This window comes from Alternaria incomplexa, assembly GCF_024043165.1.
Source record: "Alternaria incomplexa strain BMP 0042 chromosome Unknown scaffold_12, whole genome shotgun sequence".
NCBI lineage: Eukaryota > Fungi > Ascomycota > Dothideomycetes > Pleosporales > Pleosporaceae > Alternaria > Alternaria incomplexa.
In genome coordinates this window covers 85,687-113,288 of record NW_026249861.1, presented here as the reverse complement: position 1 = coordinate 113,288, position 27,602 = coordinate 85,687, and the positions used below count along the sequence as shown (strand labels likewise).

The 27,602-nt window shown below is 51.3% G+C and overlaps 9 protein-coding genes across 9 annotated transcripts; 1 reads left to right on the top strand and 8 right to left on the bottom strand.

The window, feature by feature from the left end:
- Positions 1-1,563: 1,563 nt before the first annotated feature.
- Positions 1,564-3,703, bottom strand: J4E90_007936 (uncharacterized protein; the record flags this gene model as incomplete). The annotated part of the gene is made up of 4 exons (XM_051437466.1): positions 1,564-1,692; positions 1,929-2,150; positions 2,299-3,629; positions 3,679-3,703. 4 exons carry the CDS (start codon positions 3,701-3,703, stop codon positions 1,564-1,566), a joined length of 1,707 nt encoding a protein of 568 aa, XP_051288277.1.
- A 2,719-nt stretch (positions 3,704-6,422) lies between these two features.
- Positions 6,423-7,815, bottom strand: J4E90_007935 (uncharacterized protein; the record flags this gene model as incomplete). Its single annotated transcript, XM_051437465.1, has 2 exons — positions 6,423-7,722; positions 7,811-7,815. 2 exons carry the CDS (start codon positions 7,813-7,815, stop codon positions 6,423-6,425), a joined length of 1,305 nt encoding a protein of 434 aa, XP_051288276.1.
- Positions 7,816-8,669: 854 nt separating this feature from the next.
- Positions 8,670-9,417, top strand: J4E90_007934 (uncharacterized protein; the record flags this gene model as incomplete). The annotated part of the gene is made up of 2 exons (XM_051437464.1): positions 8,670-9,011; positions 9,268-9,417. The coding sequence occupies 2 exons, from the start codon at positions 8,670-8,672 to the stop codon at positions 9,415-9,417; spliced, it is 492 nt and encodes a 163-aa protein (XP_051288275.1).
- Positions 9,418-10,890: 1,473 nt separating this feature from the next.
- On the bottom strand, positions 10,891-12,497 carry J4E90_007933 (uncharacterized protein; the record flags this gene model as incomplete). Its single annotated transcript, XM_051437463.1, has 3 exons — positions 10,891-12,324; positions 12,373-12,425; positions 12,476-12,497. 3 exons carry the CDS (start codon positions 12,495-12,497, stop codon positions 10,891-10,893), a joined length of 1,509 nt encoding a protein of 502 aa, XP_051288274.1.
- A 3,102-nt stretch (positions 12,498-15,599) lies between these two features.
- J4E90_007932 (uncharacterized protein) lies at positions 15,600-16,193 on the bottom strand (the record flags this gene model as incomplete). Its single annotated transcript, XM_051437462.1, has 1 exon — positions 15,600-16,193. The coding sequence occupies one exon, from the start codon at positions 16,191-16,193 to the stop codon at positions 15,600-15,602; it is 594 nt and encodes a 197-aa protein (XP_051288273.1).
- An 838-nt stretch (positions 16,194-17,031) lies between these two features.
- J4E90_007931 (uncharacterized protein) lies at positions 17,032-17,901 on the bottom strand (the record flags this gene model as incomplete). Its single annotated transcript, XM_051437461.1, has 1 exon — positions 17,032-17,901. One exon carries the CDS (start codon positions 17,899-17,901, stop codon positions 17,032-17,034), a length of 870 nt encoding a protein of 289 aa, XP_051288272.1.
- A 750-nt stretch (positions 17,902-18,651) lies between these two features.
- Positions 18,652-19,098, bottom strand: J4E90_007930 (uncharacterized protein; the record flags this gene model as incomplete). The annotated part of the gene is made up of 1 exon (XM_051437460.1): positions 18,652-19,098. One exon carries the CDS (start codon positions 19,096-19,098, stop codon positions 18,652-18,654), a length of 447 nt encoding a protein of 148 aa, XP_051288271.1.
- Positions 19,099-23,342: 4,244 nt separating this feature from the next.
- Positions 23,343-24,434, bottom strand: J4E90_007929 (uncharacterized protein; the record flags this gene model as incomplete). The annotated part of the gene is made up of 1 exon (XM_051437459.1): positions 23,343-24,434. One exon carries the CDS (start codon positions 24,432-24,434, stop codon positions 23,343-23,345), a length of 1,092 nt encoding a protein of 363 aa, XP_051288270.1.
- A 732-nt stretch (positions 24,435-25,166) lies between these two features.
- On the bottom strand, positions 25,167-25,937 carry J4E90_007928 (uncharacterized protein; the record flags this gene model as incomplete). The annotated part of the gene is made up of 1 exon (XM_051437458.1): positions 25,167-25,937. One exon carries the CDS (start codon positions 25,935-25,937, stop codon positions 25,167-25,169), a length of 771 nt encoding a protein of 256 aa, XP_051288269.1.
- Positions 25,938-27,602: the final 1,665 nt, after the last annotated feature.

Here is a 27,602-nt window from a genome sequence, read left to right as displayed (position 1 = left end):
CCACTTCCCGTGCGTGCCCCGGAGATTATCTTCAAAGATAAGGTGGATTATCGCGTAGATCTTTGGAGTATGGGTTGTTTGGTGAGTCCGACTTCTGCCATGTGAGCCCTAGCGTCTCGATGGATAGCTGATAAAGTATTAAGCTTTTCGAGCTCATTGTCGGACAGCCACCGTTTGACAGCTTCATGACAACACCTGCCAGCCTTGTGCGTCAGATGCTCGAGACAGTCAGCGACGATTTGCCGGAGCGTTGGAAGATGGATTGGCATGCCATGGAAAAATCATTGGATGAGAGCGATCCCACTAGCTCACTTCAAGAATGGTTAGAGGAAATGTACTTTGATGGAGAGAGACGCGCGGATCTGAGTCGAGAAGACATTTTGCATGTCGGCGCACTTATCAGAAGCATGCTACGAATGGAGACTTCCGCTAGGGCATCAGCGAAAGAGGTTGTTCAGGATGCTTGGTTCCAGAGAGAATGATATGTCTCAAGTATCGATCTAGGTGCAGGTCGCACCGTGATGCACACAACGCGCCCCAGCGAACATCGGAAGCAATGATGAGAGGAATTTGTGCGGCGTGTCATCGTTCCTAAGTCATTGTATGTAGTTGCAGACCATTGATGCAATCATTTTGATGCGCATCTAGATTCGATCGTAGAATTGGAAAAAGAGAACATGATCATTGCAAGGCGACGAGTGATGTCATGACACGTGCTTAGTGTCTCCGTGCGCCGCGTTTTTGGATTAGCTTCAGGAGATCATCTCGGAGTTCTCGGTCCTCCGCCCCTCGACTCCCTTTTCCTCTTATTGTATCAAAATCGAAACGGCTATCGCACAGTCCATCGCTCGTTAGACGGTTATTAATTTCTCTGCGCCTCAGTTCTCGTCGCATGCGACATGTTTGGATACAAGCACACGAAAACATGTCTTTGTTGGGACTTTCGTGCCCCGAGTCCGCTGCGCCAGCAGACTCCGAAGACTTCACTTATCCTGTGCTACAGCCTTCGCGAATCAATAAGGACCACTACTCGAGATGCGGCGAGACCTACAATTACGTTGTGATTAGCACCCGACAGCTGTCGGCCCATGTTGCGGCCGCAGCAATTAGGCTTGTCGGACCATCGTCAACGCAGTTATCATACGAACAGCGAGCATTGACTGAGGCTATCACGTTGCGATACCCTTGTTACAGCTCGCATATACTGCAATTTGAACAATGAGGTCACTTCACATAGGGTTTTGCAGTCAGGAAACCACACAAAGAACCATGTAGACATCGTTTCGTCCTTCGGTTGTTAAGGAATTTCGATAACAAAAGCTTGACCAAACCACATCGCGCCATCGAGAAATCTATACTTCATTGTTCTACACGATTTACAATGAACAAAGCCTCGTTTTATATTTCGGCGGTAACAAGCCCATTTCCTCAATTGAAGCTCACTGTAACGTACATCGAGAACACCTCTTGAGATGAGATGCCGACATCGACCCATCTACGCGCTCCGAATCCGGATACCAGGGGAACAAAGAGGCTTCTTCGTACGAGAGGCCTCTTGTACGCTCAACCATAGTTGAGTAAATCTCCATTCTGGTACTCGCCACCCTGCTCATGCATGCCACGGCCACCATCGTCCTCGTAGTGTTCACGCTCGCGATTGCGGTTGTCGTCGTGATCGCGCGGCTCAGGATTCTGGTACGCGCCACCCTATTCATTTCGGTCACGGCCACGGTCGTCCTCGTAGTATCCACGCTCGCGATTGCGGTCGTCGTCGGGATCGCGCGATGCATGATTATGGTAAACCTGAGGCTGATATCGCCCATCTTGCATCACGTTGTTCACGGGATGGAACACGGGCCGAGTGTGGACATGATCGCCGAGACGCGTCTCAGCAGGGCGATCGTCTTGATGGCGGCGCGGATGCTGACCTTCGTAGTTTTCTGGTCGGTAGTGACGGTCATCGCGAGATCGTGCTCGACGATGGTCGTCCCTTGGACGGGGTGAACGACTACGGGTACGCGGACGCGGATGCGAATTTGGACGGGTTCGGCCATAGGTGTCACGCTGATCCTGGCGGCCCCTATCCTGTGCTCGATCACCGGGCCGGCGTTGTTGTCCGTATCCTTGATACGGGTTGCGAGAACGCTGAGCTCTAGTCGTGCGTTGAGCATCCCAATCGGGTTCCACACTCGCCTTGTAGTCTGGAAAAAGATGACGCGGATTGTGTTTCGCCCTCTTAAACTCGCTCTCCCTCGGTGGGTGGATAGGCGGAGCAAATCCGCGAAGTCCTTCACATACTGCTTGATGACATATACCCTGAGGCACCGGAGCGATGTCAGCATTCTTGTTGAAATACGCTTTCCGAAGGTTGTCTAACATGGCAAGTGCGTCGCCCGATAGACGGCCAGCATAGATCCACCCCCAGGGCATGGTTGTGATTGACTGCACTTCGACCACATTGATGTGGCAAAGCGAGTTGATAGCCATACAATTGTCCCATTGATCTCCTACCAGAACTCGGGCGTTGCCGTGGGGGCTGTCATTCCCAGGCTGGTTATCTGGTAGCGATTCGTCAAGCAGTCGAAGATTCTTCCATTTCTGACGATCGGGAATCTTTTCCAGCCCACTGAACTGTCTGCAGCGACCGTAGACGACATGTAGCATGTCTGGATCGGAGTCTACCACTACTTGAAGCCGGAAGGCTGTCAAGATGGGTCCATAGTTGGTTGGTGCGGATTTGTCTCCAAGTTCTTGGTGTTTATCAGCAACCCACTCGTTGGTGACTGCCCAGAACAGATCGCCCTTGCGTAAGAAGGTTCCAAGCGGTCGTCGGACTTGTTTAGGAACGCTGTTGGCGCGCTGGGAAAGGACAAGAGCTGTAAAGCCAGCGAATCCAGGAAAGAGGACGGTCAAGATGTTGCCCATGTCTAGTCCAAGTCCCCCACGCCTGACGATACCTCCATCTGATTCTGGTCGACGCGCTGCGTACTGGAAAAAGTCTTGTAGGACTTGAATGAAGCGGTTTTTCCCTTCATTGGTGGACATGTCAACAGGTGGAATGGGCTCGTCTTGGGCAAGCAGGAAGCTTTCGAAAAGCCGATATGCTAGACTGTTACCCAGACGAGGTCGCGGGCCGGTCGGTGGGGTGTTGACGACATGTCTACCAGTTTCATGAAGCAGTGCGCTCTGGTCTTGGGGAATGGCGGCCAAGCTACGCTCTTCCTGGGGAGATAGTGCAGGAGCTGTGTTCGTACCCGGACGAGACTGCGGCTCGGTTGGCGCATGGTTGGTTGTTTGCCTATCGTGAGGGCGTGTAGGTTGCTCTCGCGAGCTAGCAGCAGGTTCGCGCTCTTCTTGAGGGAACTCCGAAGGTGTATGATACCCGTCTTGGCTATCAACACTCGCTTCGCGTGCCCCCCGTTGTGGTCGTGGAGAAGGGGCGTGAATCGGCTGCGGAACGCGCTCGATGTCTTGTTCAGGTTGCGGGGGAGGGCTGGCCGGGCTCAGTGTCGAGCTTTCCGCCTCGGTGACTACGGCCTCCTCGAGTTCGATTGTCGCGAATTTCTCATCGTCGCGTTGCTCAAAGACCTTGGAGCGTGCCCCTCGCGATGCCTGTGGGCTATCCTTGTCTGTTTTAATTAGTAAAGTGCTGAAATATGTAGAGACATGAAGCCTTACCTTGTTGACGGTGACGATCCGCCATGTTCAGCGGACTTGAAACGTGTAAGCGGCTTGTGTATATGCAATGTTCGAAGGGGTTGTGATAGTTTAATTGAGAGCTTGGTTGTCTAGAAAAGTCTTTCCGAGAAGGAATAGTGAAATGCGGAGTTGATGTAGTAGATTGCGGTGCACTGACTCTCAATGGGTGCATCAGCAGAGCTCTGTGCTCCCATGAAGACTCAATTCATTGTAGTCAGCGCGTTTCTGACGTAGTGCACAATTGGCAGAACCCGATCCGCGCAACGCGTCAGTGAATGCTGCATGATCGTCGTGTAGTTGTGTCTGCCACTGCCGCTTAGATGGAACAGATCGAATTGACATCCGAATTTGATACACCTAGTGGGTTTCGATGGTTTTGAATTTATCTAAGTCTCGCTTCTGAGCTTCAAGTGGTAGCTAGATCGTGGTGTATCAGGTCCTCTCGAAAAGGGAAGCAACTTCAACACAAGAGCGGGTGGTAGCCAATCAGATTGCGTAGTCATACCTGTAGAGCGTTCCACTTCAACCTTGTGATCATTGCGTGGCTGGTCGGACTAAAAAAACCTTTGTTTTAAAATCACAAAGCGACATCGTGGTGAAAGAAACTTGCTAGCTTTGTCGTTGTACTTAAAAGTCCGGAAGCTTCGCGCATCTTGTCGAGTTCACGTTCACCTCCCAAGAAAAGTAGAGTCATGTACGACAACGCAGAATTAGAGACGACACACTCGGAACAAGCATGTCGGAATTGGATTCATTCGACTGCAAATATCTCGACATCGAACAGTGCGCGTCCGCGACTTAAGAGAGTACGAGACGGTAGGCGCGAAACTTGGGCATTAGTTCTAACAGGAGAGCTCGAGGGAAAGATTGAGACGGCTCTTGCGTTGGGACGTAGTTATATCCAGGGAGTCAAGAACGTCAAGAAATGGAAGTACGAATTGCTCCTGGAGCAAGCTGACAACACTGGATCTTTGGAGGCGATCACGCATCGCTTGAACGTCAAGCGATCAGAGATACAGCCGAACAAAGAGCCAACTATGTTACAAAAGAAGACATTGGCGAACTTGGCCCAAGGTGTCGAACGACTCAAAGCCAATCAGAACCTCTGGAACGAAAGGATAGCGACTTGGGATAGAAATGTTGCGCGCGGCTTGGATAGGTGGCGGAAGGCTTGGACTGACGTAGACAAGATTCTAGCCAAAGTATGGAAAGATGCAGGACGGTTAGTGGCGGACGACGATTCTGATGCGGACAACGAAAGGCCACCTAGAGCGACTGAGTCAAAGAAGGAAGTCGGACGAAGCGGAGGCCGGGCGACTATACCTGGCGACGACGTGCCGTTAGCTGCACCGGAGGCAGAATTCGCTCGACAAAGGCAGGCAGGAAGGCGAAGAAGCGATATCTCGGAATGGCAAAACAGTGGCCAACCCCAAAGCCCCACGAACCTCGACAAGGGGAAAGGTGTAAATACTCATCACAGGCATCCCACAGGACGACCCTATAACAATGGGGATCTTCAAACATCTCCGAGCTCGTCCCAAGACTCTAATGAGTATCTGCGAAGACCGTATCGGGCATATCCGTCGCGCCCGCCGCCGCCGCCGCCGCCGCCGGCACCACCACGTCATGCCAACGATATCTCCATGCCTAGCCACGCGCGACAACAAGCGGGTGATCATGATGCGCATCGCGAACGACGGAACCGAAGTCGATCAAGCAGCCCAGGACGCGAACAAGGTACGTCTAGAGACGCACCAAGATATCGGGAACGCGATCACCGCGAAAGTCAGCAGCGTAGGACTCGCGATGAAAGCGCTCGGAGTATAAGAAGTCGAAACCCGCCTGAAGATGAAGGCAGGGGTTGTGGTAGATAGGGTGCTTTGTGAAAAGGGTAGTGTTTGGTATGAAGTAAAACATTGTGTAGTAGGCCAGTATCGTTACTTGATTAGTTTCGTGAAAGTTCAATCACACTGTGATCTAGACCAGCCTCTTGTTGACGAGATGAGACCTGCAAATATGACTTAATTGATGCTCTCGTTGATGAATGCAAGCTGTCATGCATCATACCATGAAATACTAGGCGGCGGCGCGCCCAGACAACACTGGCGGGATACTATATAGGAGAGAAATCCGAAGACTAGCTATTCCACGACGCACGGTGAACGAGTTCGTCACTGCGTTACGAAGCAACCATGTACCTCACCTTCAAAGCCCACTCCGTAGCTACGAGCAGAGCTAATCATCCCCATCGGTACGTTTCCTCTCTGGACTGGATTGCGGGCTCGATACCGGGTGGTTGAGATTGAGGGACTGGTTATGCTCTGTCACATTGAGGATGGCATTGGTCATTACTCCATCGTGCTGATGTAAAGTTTGTGCCATGGCAGGTTGGTTGGCAATCGAAGCGATCTTGGGCATTGTGTTAGCATGAGAAGGAGCTTCCCGTTGGCCGGTGGCTGGAGTACCGGCCCTTTCGTCCCCAAATCTTCGACCTGCCCTCACCGCATCCGCAGCATGCGCTGATGTTTGCTGGTGTGGATGCGATACTGGGCTGAAAAGAATGTGAGGCATGACGTTGAATGGACTGACCTTGTTGACGGGTTGGTTTCGAGGGTGATCAACTGAGGACCTGGTTTGTTCCTCATTGGGAATTGTCGCTGAGTACGCGGAGCTGAACGCGCTTGACTTTGTGAGGAGATTTGCGGGATCTCTCGCGGAGTTTGTCACGAAATCTCTCGGGGTAGCCCTTTGGAGGGATGAATGCGCAGTTGATGGAACAGTTTGTCACGTGTCCGCTTAGCCTGTGCAAGAGGCATAGCCTTGCGAGGAGAGCGGTCTACTAGCCCAAGGCCGCGCTCCACCGCAGCTTGGTCCATGCCTATCGGACGTGCGACGAGGTTTCCACTTGGACTGTTTGCATTGGCCTTGACCCCAAGGAAGAGGTTGCGACTATCATCATCAAGACTCCCCACAGGTACCATTTCCTCGCTAGGGTAGTGCGGTACTGCATCTAACGCACAGAAGTGTGTGTGTTGACCGACCTTGGGGCCTTCGTAATCACGGTCCGGGGTATATGTCAGCGATGCGTGTGGGGTATCGTTATGATCAGCTTTCCTGCTTCGTGGCAGCCTCCCGTGTGCGCCACTGTGAAGATGGAAGTACATCCAAAGGTCCTCCTTGCTCAGGCGTGACACCCCATTGCCGCTACTCAGTCGACAGACTGTTGCCCACACATTTCGGGGCGTCACTTTTGTGACAATGTGCAGACGGAAAGCAGCACAAACTAATCCTTGTGGACTTGGGGCGGCCTTTATACCAGGTTTCAAGTTTTTGTCGGCCGAAAACTCCGTCGCGCGATCCCAGAATATATCTCCGATAGAGAGGAAGTAGGTGTAATCTGGTTTCAGTGGCGTCGGGATACTGCCAGCATAGGGCGACGAGATGATAGTGAATATTCCCTCAAACTCGAGCGAGGGATCTACCAAAGCTGCAAGCCCGACGATCTCAATGCCAAGGACTCTTATGTCGCGGACCTTCGTTACACAAGGGACAAGCATACCAAGCACTTCTTGTAACTGACTCAAAACGGTCTTGCGTGTAAGGTCACTGGTGGTCGAAGATTTATCTTCCAAAGCTGCAACAATATCACCAGTGACCGCTGCAACGAAGTCCATAATCCGCACAATATCCGGAGTTCGTCCGCCGACGTGTGCTGAAGGTGGTGTAAGCAGGCCATCCGATGTTGATGGGCTTTGTGGAGTGCTGTTGGTTTTGACGCGAACTCTTCTTTCGTCTTCGTCAGACGTGTGTTCGTGAGGCCGTTTGGTGGAAGTCAATTGAAGGTCTGGCTGATTCTTCTCGTTGGTAGGCTTCGGTTCGAAATTGTCTGTGCCGCGAGGTGGCCCCTTGCACGCGGCTTCGCTATCCAAAACCTCTTGAATGGTGAACTCATCAGACGTGATCTCGGCATGATCACCTGGAGTATCAGCCTGTATCATGTTAGTCGCTCTCAATGCGAATATGCTGTGAAATGTTTGTGGAGAGAAGAGATTGATACAATCGAATGTGGAATGAACATGTTGTACGTACCGAAGACCCGTGCCCAGGAGACTGCATGGTATCTGGAAGGAAGCAACGAGACAGATGTGCAGTGTCACCGTCTTCGTTCTGTGCCAAGCTGGAGACTCTGTCTTCTATGTATTTGTGTCTTGTAAAGAAGTTGGTTGAGAGGTGGTGCTTGGCCGGTGTTGGCTGAGTAGTCAGGCAGAGCGCAAAGTCAACAAAAAGACCCGTATGGAACTTCTTCTGCAGTAGAGTGGACCACCGTGAACAGGGTGTGGCGCAAGAGCACCTGTGCCCTGTAATGAAATCGAGCGTTCAGCGCACGTGACCAGAGTCGACAGTGTTCGAGGCTGCAGTGAAAGTTGTAACAGCCTTACTGCGCTGTTCCGACAACCATTCATAATAAGTGGATATGACTCGTCCGAGGTAAGTGCCCCCCAGATCAGGAGCATATTTATGATACAAATGGTCGCTAACGCTGCATCTGACTTTTGCTTGCGTCTTTCAGCGGGAGTGCCTCGAGGCACCCTCATCGAATGTCGCATGTAAGCAAGATCGAGGCTGAAATAGCTCCCATGAAAGCATGCTTTGTCTTGTTCGTAGTCCTTTGTTCGCTTCTTTGAACTTCTATTGCCGTATATAAAAGGCTGTCCGTTTTGTTTTTTTCGTCGAAGAACTTCATCATGATCAACGGGAGAAAGAAATCTCATCATCATCTTTACGGCCAGACAGAACCAGCGAAGATGCCTTACCATGCAGGACATCCGCTCACGAAAGAAGAGGCTAGCGTCGTCCGTTGGGCGGCACCAACCGTGGCCCGTAACTACACGAGAAAAAGTCCAAAGCTGACAGAAATCAAAGAAGGTGATGACAACACCCTTGCTTTGACACTGTGTCGTGATTTGGCAATGAAGATTCAACAAGCACTTTGCCTGGGCCGGCAGCACAGGTTGTCTGCTCAATTTACTAAAGCCAAGCTGAAGGAGCTCAAGACTGAAAGACTTGACAACGCAGGTCTGGCCGAAATACTTGAGTTTGAGCTGCAGCTCAAAAAGAGGGAGCTTGAGCAAGCTCTTGTGCCAAGCGACCAGCAGAGGGAAGAGCTTAGAATTTTGGCCAAAGACTTTCATCGCATGCGCAACAACAAGGACGTAATTGAGAGGAATCTCGTCATCCTCGACGAAGGTGACAAGAAAGAGATAGAGAGATGGAGGGATGCGTGGTTTGAAGTGGATAAGCTGCTAGATACCGTATGGATGGAAGCTGGCATATTGAAGCAATATGAAAACACCGGCGAGAATCGAACTGGAAGACCGGCGGCCACTTTTGGCAATCGAACCAATGATGAACAGGGCCAGACCCACGGCGATGGGACGAATGGCAGAAGCTGCGGGGAACGAAGAGATCGACTCCGGTCCAGACGCAGAGAATCGACGGAAGCTGCGACACGTCGTAGAGATAGACACGCGGACCGGACGTGGATGGTGTACGACAGCGACCGCTCAGACGAACGAGATAATAGCTCCGATCAAGTCGAAGAAAATCGTCGAAGAAGCGGTCCCACTGTGGAGAGGAGAAGAGAGGAACGACTTGCTAGGCCAGAGTCTGAACGTGGAAGAAGAAGCAGTCCACGCCTACGCTCGCGAGAAGCTGTAGATCGACGAGGGGAGACCGGGCAAAGAAGGAGGGATTCTCCGAGGCTGAGAAGTCAGAGTCGAAGTCGGAGTGGATCACCCTCCTTGGATCAGAATCGAGAGAGACGAGAACGTGGTCGAAGAAATTCTCGTGTTGGACTAGAGAGGGGAGAGTATCGCGATCGCGACGGCGTGATCCGACGCTATCCCCGGTGAACGCAGGCGTCTCTCACGCGATCACCGTAGATAGCCCATCCAATCCCTTGTCACTCGCCACCCGAGAGACGAACGCAGCCCGAAACTGCGCTCAAGTCATGACCTGAGTGACAGAGATGGGCTTCGCTCTATAGACGATAGCAATCAGCGCCAGCGGAGTTGTGGGCACGCGGAGGCGAAAGGACAGCCCCCAAACACGAGAGTCATTAGCATATGGTGTGTAGCAAATGCATCATGTACTACGCAAACTGTCAAGCGCAGCAGAAGCTCATCGCCATGTATTCCACCGAATGCACTTCCAAGGTATTCTACTATCACGTGTGATGCGGTACGAAGGTCGTGGCCGAGCGGTGGAGTTCTACGAGGAGCGACGTTGGTGACAGGATGGTCCAAGTCTATTATGAAACGGTGTGCGACTTGAATGAAGTATCGGACTAGGATTTGACCATCATGCTGGTAGGAGATAGCGAGAGCTCCTGGGAGAGATCAGCACAAGTAAATTGATACCTCCATTCAGAGCTCTACTGAAAGCAGATAGCAGTCAAAGTAACATGAAATGAAATGAACGAAGAACTTACGTCTTAGTAAAAGTCTATGCCCAGGTGCCTCAGCACGACACCAATCTCTAGGAGACTTTCGATGCAAGCGAGCCTCCATGCCGGGCGCGCAAACTTGCGTTTCTTCATCGCGTTTAGGGGATCATGATGTGCAGAACGAAGTCATCGCATCCGATCAAAGACACGAGAAACCAGTGAAGTAGGGCTGCTGTTGTGAACGTAGGGTGCATGGGTGCAGTAACAGCGCGAGTGGTGAAAGGACGCTGGACTCTCGCTTACGCGTGACTTTCGCGTCATGGCCCGTGCACTGACGTCACCACTGGCTCTTCTCTGCCCGATCTCCACATCCAAGCAAGCAACTTAACATTCACTCACGAGAACGTTAGATGTCATCTTCCATTGGCAACAATGATACTTTACATGAATCCGATCAACTTGGCTCCCACATTTTTGGAAAGCTCATATCAGCTGAGTCCGCCTTAATGCAGGGTATGAACCACAAGGGCACAGAGACGGGGTGCTAAAAACACCTCCTCTCGTCCTGCTTCTCCACCATCCTTCTGTCTACTCTTCTCCGTATACCGTCGCGCTTTTTCTCCTCGCCAGAACCCTCTAGGAAGTACTGAATCGCAGCATTAGGAGCGATCGTAATAACCACCAAGGTCACGCGATCCAGGAGGACCTTCGTCGTCGTTCAGGCGGTCGGTCCGGCCTGTAGACTCTCAGCTGTAATAGTTGGGGCCAACATACACACTACCGGCCCTGATACCTTGAACAGCACCATTCCAGGACTGAGTACCTTCTGTGGCGTGGTCTCCGCGAGGGCCATCAGCCTTGCTTCGGTCAATGTCGTCATATTGATCGGCCCTCCTTCCCTTGCCTGACCGCGGTCGAGAGCTCCTGGTGTCTGAATCACGAGGGCGCTGTGGCCGATCTTTCTCGTAAGATGCGGTGTTTGAGTAACCACGATCCTTTCGAGATGAAGCCCGGTGGTCTCGACCTCGTCGATCATGAGAGCGGCGGCGATGATCGAAACGCCTACGATCGTTGTCGGACTCGTCATCATCCAGGAGAGGTTGGGGAGTCTTGGTGCGACGAGGGGATGACCGCCGTTCAGGCCGGGGGTATGCGGCGAGGCCCTTGGCCTTTCGACCATCGTCTATAGCTCGCCAGTCCATAGAGTGGTAGACATCGTGATCCATCTTGTCATCTCGTTGCGATGTTGTGACTCGCTTTGAAAGCGCTTCCAACAGAGTCACACTGTCTTCATCAAGGTATCCAGCGAAATCCCAGTGCTCTGTCAGCGTGCATTGAGTGGAAACTCCGGCAAACACGTATGACATATCCGAGATGCGAGCTGGCTTCGTCGCCTGGCTTGTGTCCAGCTTGAGAACACCGTGAGGGCCATGGTTGGTGGGGTTTCGTTCGCGAGCATCAGCTATACGTAGCCATTGCCAGTATGTATCCGGCGATATGTACGGAGCGTGGAGCCCTCGCTCACCATGAGTCTCCACACACGTAGTCAGAAACCTGTCGTCGCCTAGAATAGCACGAACGATATGCAAGCGCCGCTTTGTGGTGGTCTTTCCCAGTGCAGAGCCAGCGGCGTGGTCTCCGATAGGAGTATCTTCGTCATGTGAGAACCCCACTGCTCGTTCCCAAAACGCCATACCGACCTTGACTCGGAATCCAAGAGGAATCTCGGGGCGACGTGGAATACTCACCGCCTCCTCACTCAAAACCATGAACACGCGGTTGCGAAAAGACTCGTTCATGGAGTCTTCAAGACCGTAGATACGAGAGCCAAGTTCAGTTTGCTTGGTCCTTATCCTTTGCCTCAGTATCTCAGAAGTTTCTTCGGTGCTGATGTCACCAAATCGATCCAGATGGGAGGTGATGCGATTACCCTGCCATGCGGAGTCTGGCGTACGCTTTCGCGGACGCCCTGATGTCTTAGCGGTAGAACCATCCTTTTCGATCCTGGGTCGCTTCGATCTATGGCCTTCTTCAGGGGTCGTACTCGGCTGTTCGTTGGAGCGCTCCGGTTCGCTAATATTGCTATGCCTCGAGGCGACATCTGACTTGCTCGAGAACTTGCGCTTCTCGATCTGAGCAGTAGGGGTGCTAAAGGCGGGAACAAATGGAGGAAGGCCGGACTATCGATCGTTAGTAATCCGACTTCATTACGAAAGTCAGCGACTGACATCTTCGTAGTCACGGTCAATGTCTTTGTAGTCGTACTCGCCGACCTCGCGTCCTAGTCTAAGTTAATATCGCAGATACGTGAAACGGACTCGTAGAGCTTACCTTGCAGCCCATGACCCGCCATTGTAATGTGTCACTTGACTGTCGCGCGCAGAGATAGGGAAGGACTGATTTCGCATGGAGAAGGGGTTGGGGTTGATATAGCGCTAGGGGCGAGACTAGCTTGTTTACGAGGGCCCGTCAGGCGGATGCGATGGAGAGATAATGAATGAGCTGTAGCCTGAAGAGTGCATACGCTATCGCTGATATTCACGCAAGTCGAGCGCCGGGCCTGTAATGAAACCCAATCTCTGTTCCGCAAATGTGGTCAATCTGTGCACGCGCGCACTGAAGCAGAGCGCATTGCCTCAATGTACGCTGCAGGTGCAGCTACCCTGGTATTTTTGTTCTCATATCTAGCAGCTCCCATGGGGCTACCGAAGGGCGAACTGCTTGCGATGTCAGAACAGAGTTGAGTCATGAACATGGAACGTTAACGAAGAGACTCGAGTACCTCCGTACAACTAGGAGACGTGCACGTACTGACAACATGCGAGCATAACAAGATTAACGTTGAATCTATGGTTGACAGTCAAGTTTTCGGGGCTCAACGTGGCTCTTTGTCTTCTGATTGAGTGCCTTTATGCCTTTGTTGACTTCCACAGCCAAAGATAGACGACAAGGCCTTGCACTTGCATCTCCACGATAACTGTCTGTCGGTCAAAGTTCCCCAATAATCGTGTTCACTTACCATACACCATTATACCGATACATGTCAAGATGTCGCATGAACTGCCACATCCAGAGACGTCGTCTGAGAAGGCCTGCAAGCAATGGGCGACGACGGCGATTAACCAATCGACCTTCTGCAATGAACCCAAGGTTGTTGACATAGCTCTTCAACAAGATCAAGATCAAGATCAGGCTAAGGCCTTAGTCTTTTCCAGACAGCTTGCAGCTAGCATACAGCGAGCGCTTTGTCTTGGGAGAAGCTTCCGAAAGTTCGAAAGCGAAGCTCAGGTTCATCGACAGCGATTCGAGACGCAGGGTCCAGATGCTGCTGGCATAGCTGAGTCCACTGACTTTCGGTTGCAGCTTAAAAAGAAAGAATTGGAACAAGCTGGGACTCCTAGCGACAGACAAGCGGAAGAGTTGGATGATCTATGGCAACAGTTGATGCGAAGCCGAAATAACCAGAAAATCATCCTTGATAATAAATCGATGCTAGAAGACGAACTCAAGGAAAAGCGAAATGCGTGGCGCGACGCTTGGCTCGTCGTTGACCGCATGCTAGATCCGGTGTTAATAGAATCGGGGTTCCTCAAGCCATACCCTGAGCCGCGGAAAGGGGACGCTATCATCACGCGAGCAACAAGAAGACGTCATGAAGATGGTAGATCCCAGGTCAATGCTGCCGGTGTTGATCGTCAAAGTGATACAGCAGACCGACCGCAAAAGCGGGCAAGAGTTGTAGCGGACATGTCTGGAAAGCAGCAGGCTGCCAAGATAGCGGAACTTCTATACAGAAAGTATCGGGATAACTTCGATGATGAGTTGGCAAAAGCTAGATCAAAGAGCGGAGACAATGCTGGACCAAGAGGGTCTGCATCCGTAGCAGCAGACGACGAAAATGAAGCTAAAGCTCGCGATGACTTCCGCCAGGACATTTGGATTACGAAAGCGCAAGAGCTGGGCAGGGCGTGGGAACAAAAACGGGACGACCTGAAGTCCGCGCAACTACGTGCTGTCGAATTGGTCCCGGAACTTGAGAGCAGCCTATCCATACGGTCCAGTTACTTTAATGTTACCGAGTGTGGGGTTTGGAGATCCGGAGAATCAGCAAGGCTGAAGCTGATGAAAGCTTGTCAAGGCTGGCGTCAGATCGCTTCAGTAGAGGGTCTTGGGAGTGACGTAGGCCACTCTGTGACCAGCCCGAACAACATGAGGGATAGCATCTATAAATATCCAGTAAGGCCCCAGGACAGCGGTTCTCGAGAGATGGATGAGTACAGGGCAGCGCCCTATACCAAGCGTGGTCAACAGTCTCCCCGTAACTCTGAGGAAGCGAGGCAAGCTAGACTGCCGGTCTGGCGGAGCGAGCTCAGACCCTCAGAGGTAGGCCTATCGCCACTTGAGGGCTTTCGACGTGCCGCGATGAGACAGAAGTCTGGCACGAAGGGGAAGGCACAGAGCAGCTTGCACTTGCGTCGAGAGGCGCCCCAGACCAACGTACATGATCGTGACCATCATGGATACCGCCAGTATAGTTCCTCTGCCAGCGAGGTCGACGTGATAGACCAGACTAGCAGTCATAGTCACGAACACAGCGAGCAAAGCTCACATCGAAATCGAGCTCCTCGAACCGCATCGTATTCACGTAGGGCTGCTGAAGCATCGAGGCGGCATAGCCGTGGAAGGACGGAGGCCGTCGAGATGCGTAGCGATCATCGGTCGAGCGATCGAGGAGCCAGGCTGCATAAAGACAGGCCCGATAGAGACAGTATTCGAGGACGCTCAAATACGTTGCATGCAAAAGAACGCCAGCGAGATATCAGGAAGCATGCGGCCGCCGCAGCGAAAGAGCGGTTGCGTGAAGGTCGACCTCTGGGACGCGAAAGACGAACAGCGATGGAGATATTGAGGAAGGGGTCGCGGCGACCATGAAGGTGGTGCTGGTTTGCGGTCAGTTCGGACGGAGTGACTTACACGTGCCGTTCGAAACGGGGCGGTGACATTATAATGGTATACTGGATTGTCATTTTGCCACGAGAATGAGCGTAGTTGTGATCTTCGCGTATGTTGTGTTGTCAAGCAGAACTCGTGACGGTGCGCCTTGTTGCTCATGGAAGATCAGGCGAGGGTTGGAGCGTTGGAGACGCGCCGAGCGCTAGCGCGCGACGATGCTGAGTCAGCAACAGTGGAAGTGTAGCCTGTCACCCATCATCCACATCAGTATTTCCATCACCACATCGACCAGAATCCGGTACGTCATACAAAAAGAGCTTTATTGATATCATCTGCAAGGCTCAGTACGTGTCACTGGGGACTAGTACATATGCCATACTTGAAAGGCACGCCGCTCTCTTCCGCAGTCTTGCTGGTGAGCAGAAGAGGCTGGACTGTTATCTTTCCGGAACCTGACAAGACACTCGATGCGTCGTAGATTCCTAGTTCTCAATAGATCTCTCTACAACTCATCCTTTTCGCCCTTCCACCCATCGCCCACTCCTCGCATCCATTGGACTCCAACCAACTTCAATCCCTTCTTCTCCGCCAACTGCTCTGCTCTAAAACTTCTCCTCTCAACGAACTCCTCTCCTCCAACATCCGCCTTCTCCACAGTCTCTCCTGCCTTCTCCTCAAAGAGAAGGAAAAGATACCGATGTGGTCCGCTCTCATCCTTCGGCCCAGGTGCCAGGTATTGTGTGATTGTCTTTCCTCTCGCGGTGATGTCGTCTGGTGAGGTAGTCGCTGACGGAGAAGGAATAGAAGTCACAACCCAGTGGCGCCAGTAACCAAACTTTGGGTCGTCCGGTGTAGGCGCATCGGGGTCGATCATCATGAATGTGAAGCTCGCGGCTGAAGATGTTGGCGGAGACGAGATGGAGATGATGGGTTGCTCTTTGACCTGGCTCACACGAGTGAGACTTCCATGTTCTGGAGTAAGTCCGGAGGAGAACTTGACGCTGAGGTCCAGAGCTGGGGTGAAAGACTCGCGGATGATGGCGGAGGGAAGTAGGTTGGCGCTTTTCAGCGATTCGACGAGAGCATTGGCGGCCATCTTGGTACTTGAAACTGCCGGAAGACGGGCTTGATGATACAAGAAGATGATTGTGGTCAATCTAGGAGTCGATGCGCTGGTATAGGTGGTTTTGTTGCGCAGCCGTGATGGTCAAGGTCCATTGGTGGATAAACCTAGCTCTCGCTTGGTGCTCCGCTTGAGGCTCCGCTCTTGCACTTGGCGACCTTATAGAGCATAGATTCGGGGTGTAATAGACGATAGCGAAGCCCGGTGACGTTGGTAAAGCCGTCTACGACCCAAAGCACGCGAACAGTTAGTTAGCTTTGTGAGCACCATGACAGGCTATCACTCAGATAGACATGTCTTGCGTTCTACTCGGACTAGGCCTTTGAACTTCCAGCTTCAGAGCTTCTAATAAAGCTCTGAACATGCCTGGAAGCAGCCGCTTCCCATAGATGCTATGAGACAAGCGCTGTGATGTCTTTCATTCTGTCATGCACGGGTTGGATGCGAAGGAAAGACCTTTCAGAAGGCCGGTACGTCGGGCCAGTGTAGCGACTTCGTATGATACCTGGGTAGATTGAAGATGAGGAAAGTTTTGCAGGAAGAAGCCGGATCCTATTGCTGATGGGTGTTGATGTACTGAGTTCGTGAGTATAGCGGGGTTCAAAGACGCGCCCTGTTCAATGCTGTGAGGCCAGCGTTCAGTATCGATAAGGGAATGCGCTAACCGGATTCCGGCCTAGTCCCAAAAATGACAAAAAAACGTAGGAGTGATGACGCATCTTGATTACGAGCCGTAAAGCATCTTCCACGTTCTGTACCAACTATCAAAGACTCTTACTCAACTGCTTAACGGTTTCTACTCTACTGTTCCTCAAAGTTTGCTCTCTCGCGCCGCAAACGACTGTTGGCACGCGAAATGCAAAATAAAAAGGTTCCATCTCTGAGGATACAACTCCTTCATCCTGTCATACAATGCCTCAGCACTCGTTGTCCTGGCCAACTCTTTTTCAAATGTGTAAATGTACTCCCTCGTCGACTGGATCAAATATGGCGCGTCTGCCTGTGAAGCTCTCTTATGTCCTGCAACAACAATATGCGGATTCTTTGCCTCAATGAGATCGATGGCATCCAGCCACTCCTTACGTTTCTCTGGCGTGTTGGCCTCGCCAAAATGCTGATGACAGTCGCCGTACACAATGTCGCCCGTAACGACAAGGTCGACTGCAGGGACGTGGAGAAAGCTGGAGAACTCATTGTCCGTGTGTCCGACTTCGACGCCATGCAGCTTCTCGCCGTCGATGAAGAATTCGCCTGAGTCAGGGAGGGCCTTCGGTATCGGCCTGGTTTGATGTATCTGATTCGGGAAAAGATTTGGCCAAACATGGTCGAAGGTTGTGTTGTACAATTCTTGGATTCCGGCTACAACGTTTTGCGTGGCGACGAATTCAAGGCCCGGGAAGTGTTCTTGCAGTACTGGCACAGCCGCGAAGTGATCGGGATGTGCGTGGGTGGTATAAACATACTTGAGCTTCTTGTTCGGAGCTGTCTCGCGAATCCAGTTGGCGATCTCCTCGCCTTGCTTGACGGTGATGGGAGTATCGATGAGGGCGGCTGACTCGGGTCCGTGGACAAGTACACAGCTGATGGGTGACCAAGCTGCCCTTTCGTAATCAGGAAAGCCGGTTGTAGCTGGGATAACGGGGGCAATATAGATATCGACTTGAAGCTTGGTGTTGCCCATCTTGTGATTTGTGCGCAGTAATCTGGGAAATATTGTGATGAAGATATAGAATATCTCCAGTTCAGTGAGATCTTTATAGAGGAGCGCTTGTGCGGATAAGAGGACAATCGGTACCGGCGACGATGTGAACTCTTGGTTGGTTACGTAGGATGATCAATGCAGGTGTGGGGTGCGGAGAATCTCAAAACTAGTTTACGTCCGTATATATGCGCATCGGGGGGATGCGGAGAGACCCATAGATATTTGCATACCCTAGCTTACGCCCGTAAATGCGTGGAAGTCTAATCGTAATACTAGGTAGACTTCCGGCTTGGCTATCGCCCCACACATTTGGTGATTAGTAATAAAAGTTTAAAGTTAATTGTCCTGTCGACTTGCCGTTAGCAAATCATTGTGTGAACTAATTTAGTCCATGTGGAGATCTCTAACTCCGCAAAGGCTTGTTGTGAACTATGATGTGGATGCAACGACCAACACCCGCTATTGAGAATACATCTTGCCGCATGTACTTTCCCTGCTCTGCAACCGTGTACTCACAGGTCGTGTTTCTGACATTTTTGAGTCGCAATAAGTCGATTAACAGAGGCTCATCAAAAAAGCCAAGCGAGAGAGTAGTTTAACTGCACGAATGCAGAATGTACCAAATTCAAGCAGTAGACAGAGTTCGCAAAGTATGCTTTGTTTTTAGTTCCTGTGAGATTGGCAGATCAGGAGGTCAAGCCAAATTGATTTCCACACGCCACTATCATCCTACAATCCTTCAGGATATGGTACAGCACGATTTTCCTTGACCCAAACTTTCTCCTGCTCACTTCCAAACTTCGGCGGAACCAATCCATTGACCTTCCACAAACGCCGGTCCGTTTCATCCACGTGGAACTCCCAATCGTATCCCTTGTCAGAAACGTGAGGCTTCAAAGCCTGGTCAATTCGCCTGGCTGTTCTGTCCATCGCGATGTCGTCGTCTGGCAGGTTGACGGCAATGTGCTCGATGACGAATCGAACGAACGGCTTGTCCGTTTTCTGCGCCCCGCCTATCCACATATCCTGCGGACCCATTTGGATGAAGTTGACGACAACGTAAAAAGGAGGAAGGCCTATGTCCGTATAGATCTTGGTGATGTCTTGAGTGAGAGCCTTCCTCGCGGCCGTATCCTGGAAATGGCCTTCGGGGTAGAAGACGAGCCAGAGGGGCATTGTAGAGTGTGTAGTAGGTTGTTATGGTAAAATGGTAAGAACAGAGGTTGCGAGTTCAGTAAGTCGAGATGGATGCTTGGAAATCAATAGCTGATGCGATGGACGCCACAATATAAACAATCTCCATCCCCCCGTATCAAGTGACAAGCAGTCTTGAATCTTATCCCCGCATCTGCAAGTTCAATCTAAGGCTGTGATCCAGAAGAAATTCGGGCAAAGGGAAGATCCCACTAGAAGGGGGACCCCGCAGCCAGACTAGAGATCAAGAAAGGCTGTTGAACTAAAAGCGTTTCACGGTTTGTGAGATCATCGGACTGAACCAAACAGGAGTCGATTTTGCCGATCGTGAATAGACCGGAGCAGTTATGTGCCGAATTTTGTGAAGTTACGGCCTTTGTAAAGTTACGGCCGTATGAGATTGCCCGCACGTGCTCCGAAGTTAGTTACGTAAGCTTTGACGCAGACATCCGGAGGGCCGTAAGGGCGGAATCTGTAAAGCATTGTGATAGGATTCACCTGATGTTACACTAAAGTATGGATTACAAAGTAGCCTACACGTATGAGTAACCACGATAGCTTGAGGGTAGTCTATGATATAAAGCATCCTAATGGCTCGATTCGCCTCTTCAACCACCTCAACCACCTCAAACTCATTACCCTCTTCCACAAACGTTTCTTCTCTGAATCCGAAGCACATTCTTGCGATCATGTCCACCCAACCAGCTTCTTTCCAAACGCTGGACCAAACCACCCTGCGTGGCTTGTTCTATACCCCTAAAAACTACTCCGGGCAAAAGTTGCCATGCGTAGTCATTTCACATGGCTTCTCGGCCACGAAAGATCAGGGCCTGACAGCGGTCGCTGAATATCTCGTGGCGAACCTTCCAATCACCGCTTTGGTTTTCGACAATCGTGGATTTGGAGAGAGCGATGCTGGAGTAGGTAGACCTAGACTGGAAGTTGACGCACCGATACAAATCAGTGATATTTCCGACGCCATTACATACGCTCAGACCCGACCTGAGGTGGACCCTACCAAGATCGGGATTTGGGGCTCGTCGTTCAGCGGTGGTAATGTGCTTTGGGTTGCTGCGGTGGACCGAAGAGTGAAGGCCGTCGTTTCGCAGGCGCCGTTGGTGGAGGGATACTCTGCTTTTGCCAATTTGTTGCGGTCAGATGACATCGCAGATTGGGAAGCAGATTTCCAGAAAGGTCTGTGTCGACCCAATCGTCTAACACAGCTATTGAGTTTTGACTAATTTGATTATTCTAGATCGAATTGATCGTGCTGCTGGCAAACCACCTATGATGATTCCTGTTGTCGATCCAAATCGATTAAACCGATCGGCCATGACTACAAAAGATAGTAACGCGTCCATGGGAGGGCTTGAGGGCGTCGTTCCTCACTTCAAAAACCAAGTAACCTTGAGGAGGTTCGTTACGCAAAAATCAACCTGGCAATGCCAGCGAAAATTCATCCAACTAACTCGTGGTCAGCATGGAGAATCTTAGAGCGCATCCTGGAGCGGCCTGGATTCACCACATTTCTCCGACACCATTGCTCATGACTGTTGCAGACAACGATGTTGTGACGCCCACTGCGACTACATTGGAAGCATACAGTCGTGCACTCGAGCCAAAGGAGCTGCATTTGTTCCGCGGTGGTCATTACGAAGCATACGCCACGCAACCCAACTTCGAGGAATGCGTCAAGCGACAGGCTGATTTCTTCAAGAGAAAGCTTTGCTCTTGACCATGCATTGGGTATAATATGAAGCTTTTGGCTATCGGATTGGAGACAGACGTAGATTTACCGGATTGCTCGCGCAATCCTTACAAAGACAAACATTTCACTGCTTACAATATGTCACTATACCCTATGCATCCCGAGAAAGATAGTTCTCTGAGTAATTCGCTTTCCCGCAACCTTGTACGTCGAATGGAGCTGCGGCGATCTTGCTCGAAGTCGGCAGCAGAGCAGAAGGTGCTTTCGGACGACTTGGTAGGCGATGGTGCAGGACTGAAGTCTGAGCCAGGTGTGGCAGCGTTGTTCAACGAGGCCCAGCGACTTCGCGTCGACAGAAACCACGTATCCGTCTTCCATGAACTCGCTGAAGGCGAGCAGGACATCTCGAAACATGCTTTATACCCTAAGAAACATCCGCGTCGGCGGCAGCAGCAGCCTCCTCCCTGGCTCTTCGTCGGCGCTCTTCGACGTCCAGCATGAGCTGCACGTGAATCCTCCTACCCCCAACCAAGCTCCATGCATCTTTAGTCTTCAAGCGCTTTTGTGTCATTTGTGTCATCTCAAGCTCCGCCTGAAGTTTCATGAGCTTCTTCTCAGGTGTTTTGAATTCTTCGTCAAACCCGAAATCTAGGAAGTTGAGGCGATCTTCAATCTCTTCGACACCCCGCTTCCGCCTGGCGACGCGTTGGGGCGCAATATCAGCATTGGAGCTATTAGCCTCTCACCTCCTTGGAGGTTGAGGGCGCTCCTGTGTCGGCCGATCACGCGCCTCTCTACGAGGACTTATCTGGCCGGTGCTTAGATAGGGCGGGCGAGACGGGTTATGTTGGCTGGCCTGGGCATTGGCTGGTGTACTAGGTCCACGCTTTGGTGATACCGCTGGGCTTCTGCTTACTCTTGTACGTCCACTAACTTGTTGTTGTTTGAATTGATCTTGTGGCATGGGGACTCGTGGTCTTATCCTCTCTAGCAGGGAATGGAAAGGTGGATTTGGTAGCCCGTTAATCCTTCTGTCTAGGCTAGCGCCGTGCAGTCCTACGGCTGGCATCTTGCTGATGGCGTTGCTAGGCCTAAGAAAGGAAGCTGAAGGCACAGGAGTACGTTGGTGAATGTTCTTGATATTAGACGACTTATGAGATGCTGCCGGAATGCTATTGATTGGCTCTTCATCGTTATTTAAGAGATGACGTCCTGATCTTATCGCTCGCAACATATCTGGAACGTAATCTGGAGTCTTTTCTCCGCTCGAATCTCTGCTAGTCTTTTTATTTTGAACGTCTCCGTCTGGGGAGAAGCCATTTCTAATGTTGTACAGTCTATGAGCTTCTACTAGAGCGTGATGTGCGTCGTGCAAATCGCCTGGGCGGACGACTCTGATGCTATCGCCCTGGTTCTTATTCTTGGGCCGTCTAATACCTCTACGTTTGCTTCTTCTATTCTTGATGGCGGTCACGATCTCCCGTTGTATCTCCTTGACATTGATAGCGACCTTGGTTATCGCGCTTAAGGCTGAGATATAATGATGGAACTAGCGCTGTAGGTCCTCTTCGTCCGGAGGCCTGATCTTGTCTGGTAGGATATTGATAGGCTTAGTACCCTAGGTTGTCTTGATATGCTCTAGCAACTCTTCCTTGTACGCGCTAAGTAACACATTATCTTGTTGGTACCTGGCTCTAACGAACTTCTCTTGCTGAATCTGCGCAAGTACTGGTTGTACGTCTTTTGGTGTTATCTAATGTCGCGGGTCTATTGCGCTTCCTAACCGAACTTCTCTATTGTGTGAGATCTCTTCGAAGATGTTGTCACAATCGACCCTGTAGCGCGATATCTCCAACACAGTGCGGACGATCGATCGCGCCGAAGCGGAATCATCATCCCACCTCATTGGCCATAGATGCTGCGGAAAGATCTGAGTCTCGTCTTCCATATGCCAGTTCAGCGCGATCTCCCGTAGTTGTTCCAGCATGAGCGGGTGATCTTCATGGTCCGGTGACGCCATCTCGAGTTGAAGGAAATCGAACGGTTATCGCGACGGCGCGGTCGGAGTGATCAACGAGTTCAGCGGTGGTAGCGGTACTACGCAGATATGAGCAACCACTCCGTTGAGCGATAGTGGGGCAGATTAACATACCTGATATTTGAGACGAGGTGGCGACGCGGGAGTCGGCAATATCTACCGATATCGCTACCCTCCACGAGCGCAAGAGTATGATCGCAGAGGCCGTGAAAAGGTCTATACGAATGTACGAAGTAGATGCGTCGGTGTCTTCCCTTAGCGGGCTCAAGATTGCGACAATAGTTGCGCGTCAACAATGCGGGGTACGACGAACAAAGCTTTGCGCGCGTGCAAAGTGAAAGGAGACTTTGAACAAAAGATAATGACCTTTCATTGAAGGAAACCCCGACTAGACCTAATCGGTCCAGAGATACCAAAAGCGCAGCCATTTCCATCATGGCACTATTCTAGAACGGCTTCGCGCTTCATACATCGATCTATCTACTGACTCTCAGCCTCGACTTGAGCACTCTCGGCCGCAGCATCTTGTCTCATCTTCAACAGCTTCAGCCGGCGAGCCGCATAGAAGGCTCTACCACTCGCTATAAGCGAGATGTCGGAGTTTTTGTACCCACCAGGGAAGCGATCTCGTAGTTGGTATCGTTTCGCGTGGATCTCGGCTATGTCGATGTCGAAAGGCAGCAACTGGATCTCTTCCTCCCTCGTCAAATGTTCGTCTTCCGGTGCAAAGCCGAAGTTGTAGAAGCTGATACGGTCTTCGATGTCGGACTGATGTTCGTCGTAAGCCTCATCGACTGCTTCGTTTAGTTGACGATGTCGGCCTGGGGCGCGGCGCCGCCTTTTTTCCGCAGCACTGGTGTCTACTTTTCTCTTCCTGTTTGCAATTCCATTGCCTCTTGAATTGATTACTTCGCCATTCCGATCACTATCGATCCTGCTCTCTACGACGCGCACAGCACTCGAATAGCTCATGTGCATTCTTCGGTATCTTGCCAGTATCTGCAGTCTCAAAGCATGGTAGTAGTCTTCTTGCGCTTGGTATAGTTGATCCTTCTCAAGGTGTAGAGTTCGCAAGTCGTCGAAAGAGGTACCTTTGGGGTCATCAGGGAGTTCTTCCAGCAAACCGTCATCTCCACCGATGCCTGCGAACTGTCCATGGAGTGAAGGTGCTTCGTGTAGCGCGTCCTCATCTGGTTGGAAATGCTCACCGTGGCTTCTCAGGGATCCATCCCCTTGGTCTTTCCGATCATATCTTCCGTTCATTGCACCTGCGGGTTGACTATCTTGTTGCGGGGGCAGCTTGGATAGCTTTTGACGCTTGGTAGCGTCTTGGCTATGGGTTTTGGGTGGCTTTCCATTGGTGTCAACCCGTACCTCGCCGCTAAACCCTTTCGCCCTCGCTGCCTCGATCCTTTTTGCCATCAATTCACCCTCTTTCCTGATCACTTCGTCCCTCTGTCTATCTTCATTCGTTCTGTTCTTGGCCTCCTTCAATTTCCTGGCTGCCATACACTTTGCGAACCACAGATCCCTCGCATCAGGCTCCTCTCCCGTCTTCTTCATTGCCTGCATGTGAATACGTAAGCACTCGCGCGCCACAGGCAACAGCTTTCCTTTCATCTCTTCAGAAAAAATTGCGAGTGTTTTGACGAACTCCCAATCATGGTATGACTCAGGGCTAGGTGATTTGATTGGAGGCACGAAGAAGCTGCTAGGCGACGAGAGCTTCCAATTCCTGCATATTCGATCGCAATGAGAGGGGATTTCATGTAAGCGGTCAGCCCATTTAGACGTCATGACGGAGCAGAGCAAAGATAAGAACGGCGAGATGTTGCGTGGGTCGAGAAGAGCAGGGGTATTCGGTAACGCCTACCCTTAGTCGCCATCGTCTTGAGTGGGGTAGCAATATTCATCTTGAGAGCTGAAAGAGAAGCAATTAAGCGAACAAAGCCTGCTGTCTACTCAAAGGCTGATGGACAAAGACAACTGCAGTCTTTCTCGGTTCCTGGTTCATGTGAACATCGCACACGAAGGCGACCGACTCGCATGAAATGTTAGTGGTATCTTTGAATAACAGTCGTTGCTACTAAGATAAGTCGTTCTACTAAACTACAATAGACTACCCAGTACCAAAATCCCACGGTCTCGACATGACATCCAAGTTTCTCCTATAGTTCATACAGCCACCCATAAAGCCTCGCACATGACATGAGAGCCGTCAACCAGCTATATCGACCGCTCCTTTCGGCTTACAGATCTCCTTCTCGCATCACCATGTCCATTCACCCTGCCACTACTATTTCCTCACTCACCCGACCCTGTCTTCTCCGCGGTCACTGCAGCATCGGCCCAGTTCTTTTTCTTTAGTCGAGATTCTTCGACATCCGCCAAGAGCTGCGCAACCCTTGCTCTACCCTCTGCCAAGAGCTGGTTCTCTCTGGCAAGATGATATTCCTCCCTGTCGGCATAACGCTCTTCTTGGACCCTGAAGCGCTTTGCATGCAACTTGGATATCTCAACATCTGCCTGGTACTTCATTCGTCTGTCTTCCGGCGTCTTGGGCTCTATTCCATCGTATCCGAAGTTCAGGAAGTCGATGCGGTCTCCGATGTCTTCGGCCTTTCGCTTACGCGTGGAGGTAGTGTGCGGAACCGGCTCTGCGTTGAACTTACGAGGCTCGTATGCGGTCGAACGGCGACGGTGATTTTGAGAGCGCGGTGCGGATCGGAAGATATCTCGGTTACGCATACTCATCTCAGGGCTTAGCGTACGGTCCACCATACTTCCAGTCATTCTAGTATCTGCCGGTTTCGCTTGGTCTGAGTCTTGGCTTTCGCGAGCACGCTTAGTGTTGCGGTCTTCGCGAGCAATGAGTGCGTCGGCAGGGCGCTTCGGGGCCGGACGTAGAGGCAGGTTTAGCATGGAGTGTAAGTTCTTCGGGATACCGCTGAACACGTCCAGGCGAGCGCCTTGTAGTTGACAAGTCTCGTCATCAATGATCGTCGGAGCTGCATACGGCGCGCGTTGATGAGAATGTGCAAGTGCGGTGTCCTCGCTATCGGCATCGGTGTTCATACTGTGAAATCTGGGCAGGTCTGAAGAGGTTGAACGCGGTCGGTGACTACGAATGGAAAGTATGCGCGTACCTAAGCGCTCCAGGGCTAGTTCCGAGCCAGTGCAGTTAAGTGTTCGCGATTTCGGTATGTTTGGAGTGAAAGCAAACTGATGAGCATGGTGCTTCATTACTAATGACAATGCATGAGCTTCTGGAACGTTGATCGAATCTGCCCGCTAACAAACGAAGCTCACCCTTCGCACTTGGAAATGAGAGAAAGGAAACATTACATGTGCTGTAGCGATCAAAATCGTCGCCGGCTATCCCTTGTCTCCCTCTCCCGACCTCTCTTTCCCCTACCTCTTCCTTCATCGTCTCTGTTGTACCTAGTTCTTTCTTCGCCAGCGACACGCTTCCTAGTCTCGATCACCTTTATCTCATACATCTGCACTCTCGCCATGTATCGAGATAGCATTTTTCTCCTCACAGCTTCGTAGTATCCCTCTTGCGCACCAAGCAATTGCACTGCCTCATCCCGTAATTCAAGCTGCTCGTCGAAAGTGGCACCGGGTGGGTCGGCAACCAGATCGGGCGTCTCAATGGCGTATCCACTGAAGTGTTCAGTGGTTGCGCCGCGATAGGCTGGCTGCTCGACCGGACGACTTCGCTGCAGCGAAGGATGCGGTGGTGGGCTCGATCGCTTATTGACGCTTGGTGCACGTCTCTCACGATCGCGTGGTCGAGGTCGGCTCCTACTTCGCGGCCGGTAACGATTTGGTGATCTACCCGCTGGACTTCTTAGACGGCTACATAGCCTGTCATCTCGACTGTCACGTCTTGATATAGACCTCGTACCCCACTCATTCCCCTGCCTGCCATGCCTTCGCAACAAGTCATGGTAATCCTCCTCATACTCATGTTTGTATCTATTCCACCTCACTTCATCTCTTCTCAGTCCCGGTACAGTGATATTGTTGTATCTTTGCAAATCCTCCGGCTTCATGTTTTTGATGACATAATCTCGCGCCTCCTGGACATCCCTAGCCGTGACTTCACCTTCATGCTCATCGCGTGTAAGTACTTCACGCAATGCCTTACGTGCCGTATCGATTGAGGTTGTTTTGGCAAGCGAGAATAAGGCGAATATGAGCCACGGGTCTGAGAACCTGTACACTTCCTGATAAGGGAGTGGTGGTGTGAAGAAGTCGTGCGGGTGCCTCAGATCCCAGGTACTGAGTATGTATGTCTGCAGATCGTCCATTGGGGCGAAAAGACTGTTGGGCGCGTATGCACTTTGAAGCTCAGACATGTTGGCGGCGCTGAGACGGATTAGTCGTGCGTAGGAATTGGATCGATCGCTATGTACTCCTGCGACGGCTCTTTTGTGGTTGATACGGTCTCAGCGTTGCCAAAGCCTTTGCAAAATAGTGCGATATGAAAGAAAGTCGCGTTTTTGTGCTCGAACAAAGACACAGCACAATTTGATAGAGCCCCCCAAACAAAGGATTTTTCAATACAACCATGCTTCGCCAGCAAGAGAGAAAGCGCCTCAATCCATGTGGTATGCTACTACTAGACCATCTTAGAGCTTGCGTGTATATTGGACTATCCCTGCATACTTCTGCCCCTCTACCGCCCCATCCTCCTCTTCTTCCCTGCACCACTAAGCTTACAAGTCAAAACAT